Genomic DNA, 22,185 nt, shown 5'->3' on the forward strand with positions numbered 1-22,185 from the left:
TCATTTTTATGTTAAATCAAGCATAATGCTGTCTGATAGAGCTTACACAAGTTCTGCTCTTTAGCTTCTGAACACTTAAAATAGTGTAGTCATGAAAGGGCACCAAAGAAGCACACTGCTACCTATTAATAAATTAAAACAGGTCTGTAGTAACAAGGAAGACATTATTTTATGCAATTTTATCAGCTAGCATAAAACAAGATGAAGAAAAAAAACCAATACTTTTGTTTGCCTGTCACTTGCAGAAAGAGCCAGCTCAGTCACATGAGGCAAAAATAAGTCCAAGTAGATGACAGGCTTCATGTCTGCAAATGGTACAGCAAAGCTCAGGCGCCTCTCAGTGTCCCAGGATACACATTTCTTCATCATCTCTTCTGCAGAGGTAGCTGATGCATTTGAAAGATGAAAACAAGCTTAATACAATATACATAAAGCAAGTACTTAGTTCAGTCAAAAAAATCTGTAACCTTCCAACTTCAGTTAGATTGCCATGCAATGTTAATTCTTTATAAACTACTGAAAAAACATTTCTTTCAAGTGAGAGTTACAGCAGTCTGCAGTTTCAATACAGGTTAAATTTGGAGACAAATAAATCCAGAAGACATTGAATCACACTTGATTTAAAATACTTCTGTAAGACATCCAATATATAATGCATTTGTCTTCTAATGTTACAGAAAATTCTTGAAGGTCAATCAGACAAGAAGATCCAATATACTGACTCCTACAATTGCACAGAAAATGGCTACATTCACAGCCATTTATAGCTATCTCCTCCTAGGAAAACTGGCATACTTACTCCCTTCTCTCCCTATATTCCCATATTTTAAAATCTGGTTAACAAAATCTGACCACACTTTGTATTTAATTTCCAGAGAATAAGGCTACTTTCCCCCAGTATTTTTGAGTAAGTAACAGGGAAGTACTTGGCAGAAAGAAAATTGATTGTAAAGACAGAAAAACAAACATAAGCATGCAAAGAAAGGAAAAAAAATGCACAATACTATATTAATTTTTAGATTAACTAAATTTTGTGCAAAATTCATGCAGTGAATCTCATGGTCAGGTACTTACACTATTGTTTTCCGTTTTTATTGGATTGTATCGTATTTAATATTTAAATTATAAAACTTGCTCATGGACTGGACAGAGAAAGGGAGAAAATGTCTTTTTTTTGAGGAGCACCCAAATGGAACTCTAGTACCCACACTTACTTTAAGGCATGATGTACCTTAAACTCACAAATTAAAAAGTAAGCTTGCTGATATTTACACAATTCATGACTGCAGCTCCTAAATACTGAGAACTATAGTAGAGGTAGAAATCAGTACCAAGGAGCTACAAAACGGGGCAAAGTTTTAAAATGGCTTTGCAGCCAGAAGGTGAAGGGTGGAATAAATAAAACCATATACTCAGATGCATAGTTTTTTGCTTTCAACTGTAATTTCCTAAACACTTTGCCTACTCCATATTAAGTTGGTGAATACTTTTGCTCTACTAAACTACAGAACTGGATAAAAGTAATTTTGTTTAGATGAAAGCAACAAAAAACAGGTATATGAGAGTGATGTTGAGGCCTTAATGAAATTTACTTTCAAGAGAGACAGCAGAGGCATATAAATATTTTTGACAGGATACTCACCTGTAATTAAGTTGTGGTTAATCTGCCCTCCCAAAGATCCAAGAAGGCGTGCCACTCTAGTCCTTACTGCTTCCAAGGAGGGACTATTATCCTAAATCATTCAACAGATTAATATTAGTGAAAACACAGTTACTTCTATAGGGAAGTAATTTGGTTTACAGAGTAAATGAAGGTCTTATGGCTCTTATTAAATATAGATGAAGAAGGTAAAATGAAACCACAAGGAGAAAAATTGCATCAAACAAGAGATGAACTTTGGTTTAGCAAACAAAAGAGGGCAAGACTGGAAAGCACTTTCATTCCATTTTGTGAGCTTTCAATTACCATTTCTCAAGTAAAAATTTATTACCACGGATAACACATATCTACAGAATGACATAGCAGTGCAGAAACAAATCTAAAACAACAATTGTTCTTTTCATTTGCTTTAATTCCAGAACTTAAAGTTTAGATCCTGTACCTATATAGAATAACAGCATCATTTAGATTAGAAAAGACCTCTAAAGTCATCAAGTCCAGCCATTAACCCAACACTGCCAAACTCATCACTAAACCATGTCCTCAAGTGCCATGCCCATATGCTTTTGAACACTTCAGGGATGGTGATTCTACCACTTACCTGTGTATCCTGTTCCAATGCTTGACAACCTCTTTTATGAATATATTCTTCCAAATATCCAATCTAAACCTCCTCTGGCACAACCTGAGGCCACTTGCTCTTGTCCTGTCACTTGTTACCTGGGAGACCAACCCCACCTGGCTACACGCTCCTTTCAGACAGTTGTGAAGAACAATGAAGTCTCCCCTGAGCCTCCTCTCTCCAGACTCAACAGTGCCTCTCTCTCAGAAAACTGATTTTCAGAAGCAGCCTGTACAGGATACAAAATTAACTAATTTTGTTTCACAGAATCGCAGAATGACCAAGGTTGGAAGGGGCTGCTGCAGGTCAGCTGGTCTAAACTCCCTTCTCAAGCAGGGTCATCCTAGAGCACAGGCACAGCATTGCATCCAGACAGTTCTGGAATATCTCCAGTGAGAGAGACTCCATAATTTCTCTAAGAAATCTGTCCTAGTGCTTGGTCAGTGCACACTAAAGAAGTTCTTCCTCATATTAGATGGAACCTCCTGAGCATCAGTTTTGGCCCATTGCCTCTTGTCCTACTGCTTGGCATCACTGAGAAGAGCCTGGCTCCATCCTCCTGACACCCTCCCTTCAGATACTGATAGATATTGATGAGGTCTCCTCTCAGTCTTCACTTCACCAGGTTAAACAGGCTGTGATCCCTTGGCCTTTCCTCATAAGAGATGCTTCAGTACTCTAATCACCTTTGTAGCTCTCTACTGGACTCACTCCAGGAGTATCATGTTTAAAGAGAACCAGGTTGGAAAGAGTTCTGTATATAGGAGTAATGTCACATCTAAAAAGAGGTTTATTCCAAGTTAGTTTGTGCAGTGGAATATTAAAATATTCCACTATATTATATTCCACTATATTATATTATATAAAATATTCCACTATAATACACTTACATTTGAGAGGCCACTGGACAAAGTAATACATATGCTGGCTTCTAAAGACTGTAACCCTATCCACAATACATTAAAAATCCTCCAAATGCTTAAACACTTACAAAAGTCTATTGCCTACTGCAAAGCTGCTAAGCTGGGACCTGATTTTGGGTGTTGGGAGTCAAATTTTTGTTGTCATAATGCATCAGTCTACCAGTGATACTGACTTACAGGATTTATACAGTCCCCTTTCCCTGCTTAATTCCCATCCTCACCCTGGAATATGACATCTTTGCAGCTGTGCTGAGGTAACAACAGCTTGTTGAGCCACACTGCAGAATGGAATTCATTAAACTCATCTAAGGTAGAAGTAGCCCTCATTAAAAAAAAAAAAAATGCATGCAAGAAAGGAAAAGAAGCACTGGGAAGAAAGGATTAACACTTAATTCTTAAAAAGAAAGAGGGCTCTTACCACTGACAATGTCTTTGCTTTTCTTATACGCTGTATCACAACTTTATTACGTCCTTTCTGGGCTGCTTGAGAAAGTTTCCTTACTTCCCAGTTATTATGGGATTCAACTGATGAACAAAAAAACAGCATATCAACACCAGTTTATTGTACCACCATCTCATGCACCTACTCATAGTTTCATTAAAAAAAAAAACACTCTTGTTTAGCACATTTTTATTTTTAAAATGTGACAATTATTCTTTCACTTAAAATCTTTATTGAGGAAAATAATAAATAACTTTCTCTTAGTAAAACTAAGCTAATTTAAGCAAAAAAAGGACATATGACACAGAAATAATAAATGGCAACAATTACTGATTGCTCAGTCAAAGCAAGTAAATTCTATTTTAAGAAAAAAGTGCATTTTTTGGTGTAAGGGAAGTTATGTTGTTCCAAACACAGAAAGTGCACAATATAAATAAAAAGTATGGCATGTCCACATCTTTATGAAAAAAAAAAGATTTCCTCTTCTTTAAGACCAGCAATTTTTTGCATGTATGTACCTGTAGATGTAGAGTTTTTCAAATAACCATCAAGAAGAGGCAGGACATCCTTGTAATAGGGCTGCATCATATGTCTGGGGATGTGAGCTGACCAGTCTTCCAAAGCATCCAGGCCCAGATCAGCCATTGGGGTACAGCTAAGGCCCAGCTTAAATGCATTCTAAATGTCAAATACAAAACTATCAGCCTTTCACATATATTCACCTGTGTTACTTAATGGTAAAAGAGACAAATTTAAAAGCATTTAGTGTACATCTCCCTTTGCAGTAACTTTGCTCTGTTTAGCATCTCACTCAAGATCAGCACAGGAGATATTTTTATATTGCAACATGGGCAATAAGAGAGTCTGCTTAGTGCAAAAGCAAATTCCAACAATTTACTTTTTATCCAAAGATTCAAGTAGTTTGCATTCTATCTCACTGAAGACCATAGAGAGCTTAATAGTTACCTTAATACTGACTTTGCTACAGAATGTTTGTATGTATTTTAGGGAAAAAAGTGTTAGCTGTACATCACTTTGACTCACCTGCAGTGCAGGAATATATGCTTTGATATCAAGCATGATGATGTCATGGGGTAAAGACAGCAAAAAAATCAGACAAGATGCCAACAATTCATCTTTATACTGCTTCATTTTTGCTGCAACCTAAAATGGAGATAAACAGATCAAGAACAAACATAAACATTTTGAAATCTTGACTTAATTGTGTAATGTAAAATGATTTATCCATGTCAAATAAACAAATTATTTACCCATGTAAAATAAACAAGGCCAAACCAATATTGGAATCTCATTCACCTGCAGACAGTTACCAGAAGTATTTATACTGTTATTTCTCAATTGTATATGAACTGGTGACCAATACACCTCTTCTGACATTGAAAAAACTGACCAGAAAGGATTTTAAAACCTCATTATCTCACACAGTTCAAAAAGCAAGAATACCTCTACTGTGTATGTAAGATTTCTCAGAAGATAAAATTTTGATTGAATCACATATGTTTTTATTCAGCCTAAGAAAGTTAGGGAGCAACATTCCTTACCTCTTTTCCAAACTTCACAAACAGTGCAAAGCAAGAGGTCTTTTCTGGGTCTTCAGGACACCTTTTGAGGCTCCTGGGGCTGACACCCTACCAAAGAGAAACCACAAGTCAATACTATTAAAAAGTACATAGTACATATATGAACCAGAAGTTCAACTCAGAATACATATATCATACTGTCCAATATAAAACTGGTGTCAGTGAAAACTTGAAATGTATCTCTGATCTTTTAGAGGTTAGAAATTAATACTAATATGGTTCACTGAGGGTCAACTTTTTGGAATATATTAAATATTAAGCAAATAAACAAGAGATGTCTGCAAAGCAGCTTTTCAATGATTTAATTTTCTCTGCTCATGCAACAAATCATAAAAACCCCAACTTCCCTAACAGTGGATGTCCAGGTGGCAAGAATGATGGCGTAAAAAGAAAATAATTTACAACAGTGTCCACAGTACAAGCATCTACACCAATGAGTTTCCAAATGTGCTTCACTTGGTGCCATCAGCAGCAGTGGCAGGGACAGCTCTGGGCTCTGTGTTGGGCTACACACCCACGTGTTTTAGTCCTATAGCTTCCAAACCACAGCTAGTGCATCTACCACTGGGGCAGCATATTCCCTGTGGGAATCAGTGAGCAGAGCAGGAATACACTCCTGAAGTTGAGTCATTAACTGACAGATAACTCTGCTGTTCTGATTAGATTGTTCTATCCAAAATATCTTTTATCCCACCTGCACTGCAAAGGTACCTCCCATCTCTCTGTTCACCCAGCTCTCAGGATTTTGGAAAGAGTGCTGCCCAGGCTGCCCAGGGAGGTCATGGACTCTCCCTCTCTGAAGACATTCCAAAGCTACCCTGATGAGGTCTGTGCCACCTGCTTTAGGAGACACTGCCTTGGCAGAGGGAGTTGGACTGGATGTATTCCAGAGGTCCCTTCCAACCCTAACAATTTGGAGATTCTGTGATGACACATGGATAGTGTCTCTTCAGAAGCTGGGCTTCTAGTCTAAATTTTGACTACTAATGTGCTTCCAATTCTGGAGGCACAGGAAGCTATAAATATTTGAAACAACCCAGTAACAGTTTCAATGAACTATTTTCCATAGGGAATAAAATACCTCCATTGGATAAAAGATCTCACCTCAAAGTATTTTATCCTCTTGGCAATTTTCATTGTAACTGAGAGCAGCTTGTAGAATCCACTAATAAGAGGTAGTCTTGTTGAATGTACAATAAGCTCATAACCAAAGGAATATACCCAAGGGTGAAAGTATTCCACATGTTTCTCTGGCAGTATCTCTCTAAAACAAATTCACAGAAAATAGGGAAGGAAAAAGAAGAAAGAAAGTCATTAAATACGAAGTTTTATTTTTAAAAAGCTTTCATCTTGGTACAAGAAAGAAATATTGCTGTAACAGAGCATCAGACAGACAGAGAATAAATGCATGCTGCATTCTGAGTCAAACAAAAGAAGATTTTAATTTTGTTTTAGAGGGCAAAGCCATTTATTATTTATTATATCTCATTATTGAATTTATACAAACACACATCCTCATATATCACATCCATTACTGGGACATCCACAGGCACCTAATTCTGTACCTTTCACACAATGCCCCTTACTGGTCTATGAAGACTGTATCTCTGGTCTCTGAAGTATTTAGGATACATGGTCAGGATAATACTACAAGTTATAACATATAATGAATGACAACTACACCCAAATAATGAAAGTGAATGCTAATGGATGTCTCTTGTATTCTTTTAAAAAAATTGAGATGATGAGCTTTTATGTGTTTACCTATGGCCCAGGTGTCTGAAAAACCCTTCCTGTCTCCCTCCTAATCATCTTGTGCATTTTGAAATATGATCTATCAAACTAACTCAGAAACAAGCATCTTAAACACATCTCACCTCAAACTTCTTCCAACCACTTTGTTACTTTCAAATTACATAAAAACATATAAATACCTGCAGAATTCCACTAGATTTATAAAGGCAATAAAATCTATTGGCTTCGTTGGCTGAAGGTTTGAAGCAGGGTCAGAAGAAGGCCCAAGCAAAGCACTGTCACCTGCATTTCCATCCTGAAAATAAATGGTGAAGAAAGAACACTGGGTCTGTGACAACACAGAAAGTCTTTACACATTTTTTTTTGCCACATTAACAGTCTGTCTTTTTCTAGCTGTTACTAGGTACTCTGAGAGATGAAGGACTAACAGTTGATACATCAGTCATTGAAAGGAAAAATGAGATGCCTCCTTCTAAGCAGAAAGCCAGTTGCAAAATGAAAAACTGTAGATTCCAGAGTAGAAAGTCTAAAGTAACAGATTCTGTGAACTTCTATTGATTGTGATGTGTCTGGCTCCTAACACTGCAATGCAACATTCAGAGATATTAAGAAAAACATTTTATCTGGCATAACTGTTACTTCAAGACACTAAAGGGTGCTATCTAGGCATAATGAAAACAAAACAAGGGATATGATTTTGGTTCCCCTACAACAGCAGGAGTTAATGGATAGGTCCTCAGGTCTCACCTGTTCACTAATATCCAGTTTCTGAACAGTCAGGTCCAATTTCTCAATGATCTTCAAAACAGATTTTATAAGTTCATCATACAGGACACGACTTAGGGATTGCAGTTGTGCCTTTTCCGTAAGGAAGTCTGCATCTTCAAAAACACTTTCCTTTGCAGGACAAAAATGTTCATATTTCAAAAAACAAATGAAAATTATTTCTTTAATTTACAAACATTTAAATGATCCAGAGAATCCAGTTTTGGATGTTTCTCAGCTATGAAAGCATAAATTAATCCCTGTTTAATTAATTTATCAGCCATAAAATCCAACTAAAACCAGAAAACAACCCTTCTAGAGCATGACATTTGGAAAAAGTCTGAAGTTAGAAAAGCAGCTATAAGACAACAAGACTCAGGATCATGTTTTATTTTCCATTTCATTTTGTATTTCCATGTTAAGTATGCTTTACCTTCATTGTGTCACAGCTCAGTAGACTTCTAAAGAGGTACAGATAGTCCTTATAAGTTGGTACTTTTGATCTTGGTGTCACAACTTCTCCAGCTTCAAAGGCTTCTTCTGTTCCAGAAGTCTCTTTTACAGAAAAATCCTGAAGGGACACAATGTTTGTCAGACACATTGCTCTGGTGGTTTGACCCTGGGTGCATGGCAGATACCCACCAGGGCATTCTACCACTCTCCTCCTCACCAGGATTGGGAAGGAGAAAATAAGAAGGAAAAAACCCATGGGTCAAGATAAAAGCAGTTTAGTAGCAAAGGATGACAAAAGACCTATTCTCTACTTCCCATCAGCAGGCAATGTCCAGCCACTTGGAAGTAGGGTTTTGGTACATGGAAGAAAAACACCCTAACCAGTGCTGCCCACCTCCTCCCTTCTGCCAGCTTCTCTTGCTGACCAGACACCATATGGCATGGAATTTCCCTTTGGTCAGTCTGGGTCAGCTGGCCTGGCTCTGTCCCCTCCCAAGATCTTGTTCCCCCAGTCTTCTGGTGAGGAGAGAATATTGGAGAGCCACCTTGAAGCTGTGTCAGTGCTGCTCAGCAGTAGCCAAAATGCTAGTGTGTTATCAACACATTTCCAGTTACAAATACAAGCACAGCTCCATGAGGGCTGCTATGGGAAAAATTAACTCCATCTCAGTCAAATCCCAATACAACTGCCAATGGAACTACCTGATATATGCAATATACTACCTATATATGCAATATAATGTAACATTGCTGCAGGTAGAAACATGGAATGTTTAGTGTTCTCCATCAATCTGGAAAGAGCACAGAACAACCACCTCAATCCAAAAAAAACCCAAAGAATCTCTAAGGTTGTTCTAGTGCTCAGTTATTTGAGAAATTCTATAGTTATTCTGCTGCACAAGATTAAAAAGCTTTAATATCCTTGCTTAACACAAGTGTTCAGTAATGTTTAAAATTTCCAAAATTTAACTTGGAAGAAAGCTGGATGACTTTAATTACAACCTACTTTATTACAGACAATCTGACCAAACAGAAGACTATTCCCTGTAATTTTCTTTATCCAGCACAAGAGGCACATCTACACTGTGCTGAGCAGAGGTAGGGATGAGAGACTTAAGAACAAATGAGCCAAAAACTAATAATACTAATGGAGTAATGGATAGTACTATTTTTGCTTCCTTGGGCATTCCCTTGTTTACTGGGTTAGGTTGTCAAGAACTGGAATGGAATGTATGCTCTAGGAATCTAAATGAAATAAATGTTTGACCAGTTATTTTACCTTCGAAAATGTGATTGGCTTGGAGAAAATTCTGATTAATCCCTGATGCACTGAAACAAACAAAAACCAAAATTGCCTGAATAGATTTAAAAAGCATGGCATTCATATCACTCATAACATTAACAATGAAACAAATCATTATATTATTATATTTATTATATTATAAATCAAATCTATATTCTGTCATGGTAAGGGAAAAGCAAAAGAACACTGATTTTTTTCCTTTAAGGACAAAATAGCTCAGATCAGAGCCTTGACTCTCAGATGTTCCACAGGCAACCAATCCTGAACCTGCTTCTCACCACTTTTTCTCAATACTAGTATGACTTTTTCCTGATTATGAATGACAACAAGGACATCACTCATTATGCCCTTATTGAAAAGGCAACAGCCCCCATTTATGTTCACAGATTTAATGTCCCAGCAATAGAGAAAAGTCATGATAAATAGCTGAAAGAAATAAAAACTAATTTCTGAAAATCATTGAAAAGAAATGTCAGCTTGAGACTACTAGAATTGTCAGTTACCAATGCTGACACAATCAGTATTACATTCACAGAACTACACCTAACTTCATGTTTGGAATTTTACTATTTAACAGTTCCAGAACATTAAAAAATTGCATTTCTAATAGAGATCACACTCATCCTATTTTCTGGGCTATTTTTAATGGGTAACTGAAAGGACATTGAACAGATTCTTGTACATTTTCCTATGAAATCCCTTTCTTCTCATAATTCTTCAGGGCAGGAATGCAAGTCTTATCACAAACTTGTATTCTCCTGACCTAAATGATACCCACTTTGTTATCCAAAATGATTGTTAAATGCATTCTTGAAGTTATTTAACAGTGGATATTGAAAAATATCACCATGAAAACACTCAACCTCCATTATCAGAGAAGAGGACAAGCTTCATTTTTGATCCTGAATGGCTATTCCACATTTCTCTCCTAGAATCAGTTATGCAATTTATGAGGGAAAAAAAAACTAAAACAACCAAAGGAAAAAAAAACCATGATCCCAAAAAACTCCAATGAAGTTAGTATCACAGACTTACCCACAGTGCTAATAAAGCTCCACAAAACTGGACCTTTTCCTGAGAGAGACAGAAACACTTTTATTATAGATCTGCAACAGACCAGTTGCATTTTCTCAGTGTACTGTGGAAAGCTGTTGATCTGCAGCACAATTAGATGTTCAAGAACTGGGGTGTATACCTCAGGAACCTAAAATGAAGAAAAACAATACATCCATTATGCAAATTATGTGAAGTTATTTCAGCAGGTTACTTTGTTACAAGAGCTTGCATCATGATCTGCTCTGAGAACAAGAAAAGAGTTAGCAAGTGAATTCATCTTAGACATACAAAAACCCCAAACAAAGAAACAAACAAAAACAACAACAAAATCCTGCCCAAATAAAACTAAACAGAGTAAGAAAGCTTCCTGAACCACATTATGGAAAGTAGCTCCTGAAGAGATTAGTGCTTCAGTGCATCTAGTTTTAAGCTTACCAGAAAAGTACCAATTTAATTAAACAACAGTAACAGCATTATATTCTGTTTATCCACAACCACCTGAATACAAAATGTATGCCCTAATCTTACTTCACAGCTCCAGGTAAGACCCAGAAAGCCCTCATTTAAATAGACAGCATAACATCATAGCAGAATCAAAGTACCAGTCTCAGAGAACGTACTAAGTATCACTACCAAAAGGCAAAGCAGCAACAGAATGGTATAAAGACAAAAAGGTTATGGCTATGTCGAAATAAAGAACATTATTTATAAATAAATAAATAAAACATATTCATATTTGCCTATTGTGGTTTTAATTTCAATGCACTGTAGCATTTTATTTAGCATATTCAGTGCATTTTCTTTATTCAAATAAAATCCATTAGAGCATTCTCCTGATATTCTTCCCATCCCCTAGGGGCTAGATGTCACTACATTTCAGTTAAACACCTACCATAGGTAGGTGCACAGCTATTACCTCCTAACACATCTGCAACTGCATAAAAGAACTGGGTGGTACTTTAAATACTCCACTTACTTTATCTATATGGAATATCACACTGGCAATGGACTGGAGGAAACTTGGTAGCTGATACAGATGGTCATCTACTGTTTCTGCTTCTGTGAGGAACATTTGCTTACAGCGCTGAAGGAGCTCCACGTACATGTTGTCCACATCCTCAGGGTGTATAGCTTTACAAGGCTTACAGAGAGAAAATAAAAACCTGGTTTGGCAAGTTTGTTGAGCTGAGCAAATAAATGCATGCTGTAGCACTAAAACCCAGCCACCTCTTCACTGAACCATAACCATAATTTGAAGCTTTTCCAGCAACTCAACATACCTGAAAAAACTAACTTTAGATACTCACTACATGTATGAGAAACCCAGTACCTGACATGGAGTACAATAATAGTTCACTAATGCAGTGTATTTTGCTGTAAAAGTACTTGAATTTTCAGTGACATGAATTCATATTCAGAGTGAAAAACATGGGAGTTTGGCTGTAAATATCTTAAATTCTGCATTATGGATTCTTAGATTAACTTATATTTTTAATTAGCTGCATTAAAATAATAAGTGGCTTACCTTAATGCAGCTTAACTGATTATCACTGATGGGTTACTACTATTAATGACTTAACTGAGCAGTCCCAATTATGAACTTTTACGGTTATATATAGGTCTTGTACAAACAGAACCTATAAAGACTATTCCCAAACTAATGAACAAGTGGAAAGTACCCCAGAGAGTAACAAAGGGTTTGTAGTAAAGCTTACAAATTTCTATAGAATGATTTGTAAATCACAGCATGAACTAGGTCAAAAACAAGTCTTTGTGGACAGGAACCAGGTCAAAGGCAAGAACTGTGGCAGGGAACTGACCATGGCAAAGAATGGACTGATTTACGTAACAGTGAAATATGGCTGTTGGCCTAAAGGCTGAAAGTCTAAAGTCCAAAGACAGCCTAAAGTCTGTCTAAAAACATGCTGACAAAATTAAGACTACCCATTTATCACTTGCAAAACTTCAAGTAATATTTTAAAATTATTTCAGCAATCAAAGAAATATTCTGCCTTGAAACTGAACCAAGCATGAGCACAAGTTCAGTGCTACAGTCACAACTTGCAGCAGCACCAAGACTCTTCTTCCTCCCAGCCCAGTATCTGATGCTTGGCCAAGATTTAACTTAAACACAGTAACAAGTATTAATATATCTTAACATATTAGATATTTACAGGTACTGGAGCATTAAATTTGTTAAATTTTGCAGTATTATCCTAGCTCTATATTTACATTATACAATTTTAAGTTCTTGCATTCCATCCATAATAGATGTTTTTAATAGGGTTCTTTCAATTATCTGAAGTACTTATTTTTTTCTGGAACCAATACCTTGAACTCAATTTCTTTCTACTTCATATCACAGAAGAGGAAGACTAGGGTTTGAACAAAGCACATAGAAAATTCTACAAACAAAGGCACTCTACTCAAAAGGTAGCAAAAAGAGGATTCAGCTAATAACCAGCTATTCTACTGCCATTCCTAAACTTCTCTAAATAATCTTTGAGATCATTTAACCTCATTTTTGCTTTGAGAGACAAAAAAAAGCCAGTCTAAAATTTATTATATAAAAGTTGTGGTACCACCATCAAGGACAGAGGCTGCAAATACATAAATACCACCCTTTCTTTATTGAACTTGATTGTTATATTCCCATCTTAATTGACTGCTGACAGAAACTGTAAGTTGCTCCTAATGCTGCTTCCTGACAAACATACCTGCCATCTACATTGGTATGTAAGCAAGGTTTTGTTTGTTGTTTCTTGTTGTATTTTACTTTGTGGTTGTTCCACAAATCACCTCCTACTGTCCTGCAGTCAGCAGTGCCTTTTAGCTGTTTGAGTGAGGTGTGTAAGAATCTCTGAACTACTTTCAGAGTGAAGCCTGGATTCTACCATTAATGCAGAGAGAGATAACAAGGTATTGCCTGTACCTAAGCAATTAAGCACATCCTGAAGTTTTGTGACAGCTGCATATGAAGCTCCTGTTTTTCCACTTCAGAACTTGTGCACAGGAAATAACTACAACTACAACTCAATGATGCAAGAGCTCTTGCTAGATTCAGTATACATTGGAAAATTTTAATCCAAAAGGTATTTTACAATGCAATTAATTAAGTCCAACACTTAGTGCAGAAACAGGAGCCCTCCCTATTAAAAGAGCTGTGTAAAATTGTAAAATGCATGGTATGAATCCCAGCTTTACATGCTTTCAGTAAGCTCCTTGACCAGAATAACCCCTCTGCACATACTGATGCGAAAAGCCCGTATCCGCGAATGGCGATGGACAGCTCCTTGCTGCTCGAATCCATCCTCCTGATGGTTCCATAGAACTGCTCCATGAAGAACTGCAACTTGCTCTTGTGTAGCTCTGCATCCTTAGCCACCATTAGAGAAATCTGTAAAACAGATGTAAACATTCCAGCATTTCACAAAAAAATGACAGTAAGTCTTAGATGCTTTGTATTACTAAGCATACTAAGACAGTAAGTCTTAGTATGCTTAGTAATACAAACCACTAAATAATAAACTAAATTATTCATTAAATAGATTCATCGAATTTCCAAGCACCAAATATTCCCAGTATTTCAAGAAATTGAATTCTGCTTTAGATTTGGAGATCCCAGTGAAGTTACCACACCTGCTTAAGGAATGAATCCAGTGCAGAATAACTGGCTTTCTTCAGCTCCTGATGCGAGTGGCCACACCATTTGCACAATACTTCATAGAGGGACACATAGTTGTCCAGGAGCAAGGCTCCAAACTGAGCAGAGTGCCAGCTGAACAACTGTAACCCAGCTGCAATTTAAAAACAGTTCTCATTAAAACCAAACTTACATTACATTTTACACAATGTAAAATGTAGCCCGGACTGTGAGAGTCCACATTAGGACATTAGGTAGGCAGACCCACCATGACTGGAGGATATAAAGTGTATTCCTCTAGCCTCTACTGATACTCTACAGTATCAGTACCCAAACATTAAGAACTTAAGCAAAAAACAACCTTCCAAAAGAATCTTTTAAAATGTACACCATTATGGAACATACACCTGTGTTCTGATGTAATTTATATTACTATTGAAAAAGAAAGGGACTTCAATGGTTATAAATAAAAATTGATTGTCCAATTCAGAAGGATCTGGTTTCAGTTGTCAGGACACATGCAAAAGTCCCCTCCTCTGTCAAACTGTGATGCAGACAAATAAAAAATTCAGATTATAGATAATTTCACTATTCCAAATATAAACATAAACGAAATTTCAAAGTTGTCAATGAATTAACTGGGGAGAGGATAGACTACCTTTAAAGAGGGTTTTACCCCTCACAGTTACCATGGGCCTAATACTCATGCATTTCTGCAATTTCTGCATAAGCCACTCACATTTCACAGGCCAATTTCTAATCTTCTGATTCTTCTCCCTGTTCTTTTTCTCCTTCTTCCAGTGAAATTTCTCTTTTTTTTTTTTTTTTTTACTCAATCCACTGTCACACCTCTTTTCTCCTAATTAGCTACACTCCTCTTATTTCTACCATTTCTTTCTCACATCACAGTTTTGTACTACTCCAGAGGAGCAAATGGCATCAAGTATAATGCTACTATTCATAAACTGATTAGACCTTGACTAGTTTAACCAACTAAACGTTAAACTTTATAGTCCAATTTGAAGTACAGCAGCTTTCCCCCTGGCCAGCTTAAAAGTTTGAAGACTAGAGACATCTGGACACATCCAGTAAGGAATAAACAATTCCAGACAAAAGACAGTATCCACCTCAGCATGAATGGAAATAGTTTATATCTTACCTAGAGGTACTGCGTATCGCTTCTGATCAACCTGTAATACCCAGAAAAGATTTGTCACTGTGATTTACTCTTCACCAGGGCTAATCTGTTTATGCAGAACAATTAACACATAGCAGATTTACCTGTGGGTTGATTGCCTTCATTGCAAAATCAAAAATCTCCTTTGCAGTCTGAGGATCTGTGAAACAATCCAATAGTGAGTATTTCATTAGTTACATACAGTAGGCAGAATGAAGACTAATATATTTTTATCAATGCTTGGTATGAAGCAGTAATATTGGAAAGCCTTATATCTCTCATTTTAAGAGACAGAGACTTTTTTTTCCTGAAATACGCTTAAGTTTGAAAAAAAATTGTACATGTGTGTTAGCTGTTTTTTCTGAATATCCGTGTAAGAGAAACACATCTCCATAACAAACTGCATTCCAGCTTCAGTGTGGCTCTCATAGCTGCCCAACATGTGGTCAGAAAATAGCACTTCAAAGATTTATATATAGAAAAATGCTGATGAAGCCACTTCACACAAAGACAGATTACAAGGACTGTGTGAATGTGTATTTTGCATAAACCACCTACTAACAAGGAAATTTTAATTCTGCATGCACACACAGAAATGGTGCTACTTTTTGGCTGTGTAATAATTAAATGTAGAACTGTCTGTAAAACTGCATTAAAAGGTGTCACTGCCTTTCTCACAGAGAAAGAACATACCTTCATCCACAGACTTGGTGAAGTTGTACATGAGTGCAACCAGTCCCCTCAGACATCCTGCTACAAGAGGTAGCTTGGGTCCCCTTGTAGCAGATGTCATCTGAAAAGAATAAAATACTTGCAAGCTAAGATAAATTTACACCAAGGCTTTCCAGCTCCCAGAAGTGTAGGCAAATAGCTTACTTCAACTTAATAGTTATATCAGAACCCAACTCTATGAAACAACTCCACAGAAACATCTTTACTCCTAAGTGTCACATCATTTGGAGGGAAGCAGGACAGATCATTTGAAAAACATGGAAATGTTCCACCAAGACCAAAAATACCAAAATTTAGATAAAATACAGTAATGTTTTGAAAGTACTTAAAAATTCAGAAACATGAAAGTTCAGCAGAAATTTGATGTTCACCTCATGTGCAAGAACACTGCAGCAGTACAGAACAAATCAGAAACTACCAGTGCATGATAAGGTAACACCTCTTAGGGAATGATCATCTTTTCACACAGTGAATTGGCCCATTTGCTGTTACTGATGGCCTTGAATTTTCACTTAGAAAGCTTCTCAGAGCCAGAGAATACAACTTAGACAGTCTGTCAGGAAGAATTTATGATTGTCCAGCTAGATCCTGAGAAACTGTACTAGATACAGTAGTATTCCAACAGCCAGTGCTATTTACTTCAAAGGAAAAAAAAAAAAAAACACTAAAAACAAAGCAATGCAAAAAGAAAACCAAAGCAAAAAACCAAAGAATGAAAAGAAATTCCAATCATACCTGTGTTTTAAGCTCTCTCAAATAAGCTCGGAATAGTTTTTCAGAGTTGTTAATCATGTCACTAGGCTGGACTTCTCCCAAAACTCCCAAAAGCTCATAAATCTTTTCCAATACTAGAAAGTAATTTTTAATATTATTAAGTCTTAATTACTGAAATCATTGCTTTTGGCATTTCCAGTGCAATTCCTAATAACTTGCAACCATGAGAAAATCATCCCTAACAGTATAATTGAAGTGTGGAGCAAACATCTTTTTTTATATATATATATACACATACACACATATATATTTGTAGCCATATCCTACAATGTGAGATGCATCCTCCTCTCACATCAGTAAGTTAAACACATTTAGTATTTTTAAACAGGGCTCAGAAAACTAATTTAAAGGCCACATACACTGAGGAAGCACTTGTTAAGGCCAAAGGCTAGCAGAAGTTTCTAGGCTTGAATTCAGACTGAAGGATTCTATGCAGGCACAAATTTTATGAGACCTGTAAAGCCAAGATTTCAGCAGTATCTAGCCATAATGATCAAACTGCAGCTCATACTAACATGCCATAAATAATACAATCAGGCAAGGGAGAACTGATGAGCTTGTATTGGAGGTGACCAATGCAGAAACTATCACACTAAAACTGCAGCTTTGTGGACAACACTAGCCAGGCTTAGAATAAGATAACAAAGTAACAAAGAGCTTTAGAATCATAGAATTGTTTAGGCTGAACAGACCTTTAAGATCACCAAGTTCAACCATTAACCTAACACTGCCAGGTCTCATCACTTGAACATGTCCCCAGGTGCCACATCTACACGTCTCCTATACATGTTCAGCAATGGTGACTCCACCACTTCCCTGGAAGCCTACCCCAATGGTTGACAGTTCTTTCCATGAAGAAACTGTTCCTAATATCCAATCTAAACCTCCCTTGGTGCAACTTGAAGTAATTTCCTCTTGTCCTGTCACTTGTTACCTGGGAGACCAACTCCCACCTGCCTACAGCCTTCTTTCAGGTGGCTGTCGAGAGCAGTAAGGGCTTCCCCGAGCTTCCTATTCTCCAGGCTAAACATGCCTAGCTCCCTCAGCTGCTCCTCACAGGACTTGTGCTCCAAACCCCTCCCCAGCTCTGTTGCCCTTTTCTGGACTCGCCACAATCCCTCAAAATCCTCCTTGTACTGAGGGGCCCAGAACTGAACACAAGATTCGAGCTGCAGCCTCACTAGTGCTGAGTATAAGTGGGCAATCAGAGAAAAGAAAAACTAAGGCCTACCTGTGTCAGGAATTCTACTTTTTGCAGCAAGCTCCTCATAAAATTTATTAAATATCTCTTTAACTTTCATTTCTTCCATCAGACAGGAACGTTGTAAACTGTGGAGCAACTAAGATGGATTAAAAAGAAAAAGGAAAACATTTAGATCAATACCCCAGTACTACTCAATCTAAATAAAAACACAGTTCATACATGTAAGTTCAGCTTCAAGTAAGCAACTATGCTATTCAATGAAAGAGTTCTAAGGTAATTTGTCCCAAGAAGAGTAATGGCAATCTACTTTAACTAAAAACTACCTTCCTATAGATGCATAAATACAAAATTTACAACTTTTAATTTATAGTATACATATTACATATGTATACATCATGATCTACATGAAACTTATACACAGTATAATTTATACATATGTACATATAAACTCCACTAGAGCACAGGCTGAGCAAGTCTGCAGTAGTTTTGTTTCTAATAAACAAACCTAAGTAGGCACAAAAGCATTTACAAAAGAAGGGTCTAAATGCATTCAAAGGAACTACTGTCTCACATAGCAACTAAATTTCTGGAAAAAAACTCCTGCTCCTCCACACTTTCCAAATACTTTATCTTATACTGCAATAGCATATATAATACATAGTATTTTAAAGCAAGAATGCAATTGAACAGCAAAATTTCTCCTTAAATAACCCTAACAAACTGAGAGATCTACAACTGTCCCCTAAAACAACTGTGTTTTGCTCTAACAAATGAAGGAATGACATGCCCACATCTAAGCAACCTGCTAGAGAATACTGAAGACAATCTCTTGTTAAAACATTTTTTTTTAACATCTAAATACTAGCTATCTCTCTTCTCTTGCTATGTCACACTACAACTTCCTAGCAAAAGGAAGAGGAAGGGCAGACACTGATCTCTTCTCTTTGGTGAGCATGACAGCACCCAAGGGAATGGCCTGAAGCTGTGACAAGGGAAGTTTAAGTTGGATATCAGAAAATAGTTCTCCACCCAAAGGGTTGCTGGGCACTGGAAGAGGCTCCCCAGGGAAGTGGTCACAGCACCACACCTGACAACAGCTCTGGAAATGTTTGGACAATGCTCTCAGGCGCGTGGTGTTACTTTTGGGGATGGTGCCATGCAGTGCAGGACCAGAGTTGGACTCAATGATCCTTGTGGATCCCTTCCAACTCAGCTTAATCTGCAACTCTGTGATACAGATTTTCTGCATGATATAGTGTAACTATAGTAATACAACAGATTCACTACTTCTTTTCTAGAAACAAGAGAGATTTATAAAATGCATTTTACCTTAATCAGAAGTTCCAGTGCTGAGACTTTACATTTTGCCGCTCTCTCTTTGGTATAGACACTAAGACAAGTTTGCTACAAAGAAAATAAGGATAACAATACTTTTAAGTAAAGATGGCAATTCAAAGACATCATATTCTTCTACCTCTTTAAAGTATCTGTTTTTGCAAGCTTCAGTTTTTTAAAAAAGACTAAAATAATACCTAGTCCTGAAAGTGGCTTCACTGACAATACTGCAGCACTGTCTGACATAATAACAAACCCCAACTCAAGCCAAGAAATTGCAGTTTCTGCAGTAAAATTTGCACAGGACAAATTTTCTACCTCAGTACTATCACTCCTTAGAATAAGTAGCTATTAATTTATGACCAGAAATTTCAGTGGTGCAGTCAAGCACTTCTATGCAAAGAAATGTGCATAGAAATGTTATGCAGCACAGATGTTCAGCCACTCATACTCCAGGAACCTCAGGTACTGCAGATACCACAAATTTCTCTATATATTGCAAAAGTAACGATTTCTCACATTAATTTTTTTTAAAAATGGTAATTAAAACTAACCCTAGAGCAACATTTAAAATTTTACACTTAAATGCCAACTTTAGTTTGTATAAATTAGAAGCTACAACTACTATTTTCCAATGAAAATAACTTATTTTCAGAACCAATACCTACTGTGTTCTATAAGGAAAAGTTAATAAAATTAAGTCTACAGCTGGACAAACAATTCCACACTGCTCTGTGGTATGAATTACAGTTTATGTAAAAAAAAAATTTAATTATTTCAGCTCTAACAAGAACACTAGAGTTGGGCAAGGCTGACTGGGAGGGGTGAAGTACAGCTAGGAATGTTATGACATGACAGCCACCAGACTAGTTTAAACTATCCAGCAAAAACACTTCTAGGAAGTAATTTTCATTTACCTACCTTAATATTACAGGCATAAGGATGAATTTTGTCACCAACTTTTTCCATAAAGACACAAAGAAACTTCAACGCTTCTTCCCTGCAATCTCGAAACTGAAAAGTTAAGAAAAATAATTTTTGAAATGTGCCAACATGTTGCTCATATAGCATTACCGAAACACTAATTTAAAGTTTGCCAACTTACCTCCTCCATGCTGAGTGATCTGTGGATAAAGACGAGTAAGCCATGCTCCTGGGAAAACACCAGGGACAGGTGCAGCGCTGCAGGGAGGCACGGAACCATCGGGTGGTTGGCTTCACGCTCACCACCCAGCCCATCCCCCGGTGCAAAACGTGACCTGACACCTTGGGCACGAGTGACGCTTGTCCCCAGAAACACCACAACAAAGTGTGGGTGCAGCTGACCTCCCCCATGGCCTCGGGGCCCGGGCCTGTGTCCTCGCACCGGAGCCTGGCGCTGCTCAGGGCCGAGGGGCAGCTCAGCACAGAGGGGCCCGCACCCAAGCGCTTTTACCCCGGTGAATGGTTATGTGGTTATCTGCGGCAAGAGACCCCCTCCCTCCCTCCCTCCCTCCCTGGGAATGCCCGGTGACAGAGCGGCAGCGCAGCACGGAGGGAGCCGCCGGGCAGAAGCCCCGACCCGGGCCGTGTGTCCCGCCGCCACCGAGCCCTCCCCGGGCCCCGCTCGCTCCCCGCGCCGGGCCCGGCCCGCACCCTGCTCGCCGCTGCCCAGGCTGGCCACGCAGGTCTCGGCCAGGCTGCGGAGCAGGCTGTATCCGTGCAGGGCGCTGCCGCCCGCATCGCCGGGCTGCAGGCAGCGGTGCAGCTGAAGCAGGCACTGCTGCACCCCAGCCATGCCGCCCAGGCCCCGGAGCAAAGCGAGGAAGCGGCGCGAAGGGCCCGCCTCCCGCCGCTCCCAACGCCGGCCGGGGGCGCGGGCTGCGGAGCCAGGGCAGGAGAAGCGCTCCGCCAGGTCATTCCCGGCCGAATAAGGGCTGGCGGCAGGGGAGAGCCTTTCGGGCGCTTTTGTGTCTCTCGTCTCAGGATGGGCTCAGGACACGCACACACAGAATGACAGAGTGGTTTAGGTTGGAAGGGACCACAATGGGCCATCTGCTCCAGCCTCCCTGCTCTAGCGGGCACACGGAACAGGGTTACATCCAGACTGTGCTCCAGTATCTCCAGTAAGAGATTCCACACCCGCTCTGGGCAAACTGTTCCAGTGCTCGGTCACTGCACACTAAAAAGTTGTTCGTCACATGTAGGTGGAACTTCCTGTGCATCAGTTTCTGCCCATTGCCTCTTGTCCTATTGCTTGGGACCCCCGATAAGAGCCTGGCCCCATCCTCTTGGCACCACTGCCATAGATATGATAGACATTGACGAGGTCCCCTCTCAGCCGTCACTTCTCGAGACTGTACAGGCCCGGCTCCCTCAAGCCTTTCCTCATCAGAGAGATGCTCTAGTCCCTTAATCATCTTTATTGCCTTTCGCTGGACCCGCTCCAGGAGCTCCAGGTCTCTGTTGTCTCAAGGAGCCCAGAACGGGACAGTAATGCTGGAAACAGCAGCGTTCCCCCCCTCCTCTGCCAATGGGCTGCTCCAACCTCCCCACGCCCGCCTACAGCCCTGGTTTTGCCGCGAAATTCGGTAAGGTGCGGGCAGCTCCACGCTAGGTTGCGGGGGGGGGGAGGCGATGATCCATTACTGGCGGCAGCCTCTGTCTGTATCACAAGTAGTAACCTGCACTATAATTCTTCCTCTAGTGTAGCAGGTCGAGCGGGGCGCGACCCTCACTTCGGGGATCCAGAGGTTTTATC

General features: G+C 38.8%; 1 protein-coding gene across 2 annotated transcripts in view; it reads right to left on the reverse strand.

The window, feature by feature from the left end:
* Positions 1-21,222, reverse strand: part of PRKDC (protein kinase, DNA-activated, catalytic subunit) — an 83,080-nt gene extending 61,858 nt beyond the window's left edge. For both annotated transcript variants that reach the window (XM_063168500.1, XM_063168490.1), the window contains exons 1-24: positions 21,081-21,222; positions 20,551-20,627; positions 20,367-20,459; positions 19,440-19,514; positions 18,138-18,246; positions 16,868-16,980; positions 16,094-16,193; positions 15,505-15,560; positions 15,383-15,413; positions 14,220-14,377; positions 13,831-13,977; positions 11,557-11,721; positions 10,560-10,728; positions 9,501-9,550; positions 8,202-8,339; positions 7,751-7,900; positions 7,183-7,298; positions 6,353-6,512; positions 5,210-5,296; positions 4,692-4,811; positions 4,166-4,325; positions 3,624-3,730; positions 1,643-1,733; positions 223-386 (exon numbers count right to left, since the gene is read on the reverse strand). In XM_063168500.1, the coding sequence (XP_063024570.1) occupies positions 223-386; positions 1,643-1,733; positions 3,624-3,730; positions 4,166-4,325; positions 4,692-4,811; positions 5,210-5,296; positions 6,353-6,512; positions 7,183-7,298; positions 7,751-7,900; positions 8,202-8,339; positions 9,501-9,550; positions 10,560-10,728; positions 11,557-11,721; positions 13,831-13,977; positions 14,220-14,377; positions 15,383-15,413; positions 15,505-15,560; positions 16,094-16,193; positions 16,868-16,980; positions 18,138-18,246; positions 19,440-19,514; positions 20,367-20,459; positions 20,551-20,627; positions 21,081-21,222 (2,778 nt within the window). The remainder of the gene's footprint in view (positions 1-222; positions 387-1,642; positions 1,734-3,623; positions 3,731-4,165; positions 4,326-4,691; positions 4,812-5,209; positions 5,297-6,352; positions 6,513-7,182; positions 7,299-7,750; positions 7,901-8,201; positions 8,340-9,500; positions 9,551-10,559; positions 10,729-11,556; positions 11,722-13,830; positions 13,978-14,219; positions 14,378-15,382; positions 15,414-15,504; positions 15,561-16,093; positions 16,194-16,867; positions 16,981-18,137; positions 18,247-19,439; positions 19,515-20,366; positions 20,460-20,550; positions 20,628-21,080) is intronic.
* Positions 21,223-22,185: the final 963 nt, after the last annotated feature.

The sequence above is a fragment of the Melospiza melodia genome, chromosome 1 (genome assembly GCF_035770615.1).
Source record: "Melospiza melodia melodia isolate bMelMel2 chromosome 1, bMelMel2.pri, whole genome shotgun sequence".
Lineage (NCBI taxonomy): Eukaryota > Metazoa > Chordata > Aves > Passeriformes > Passerellidae > Melospiza > Melospiza melodia.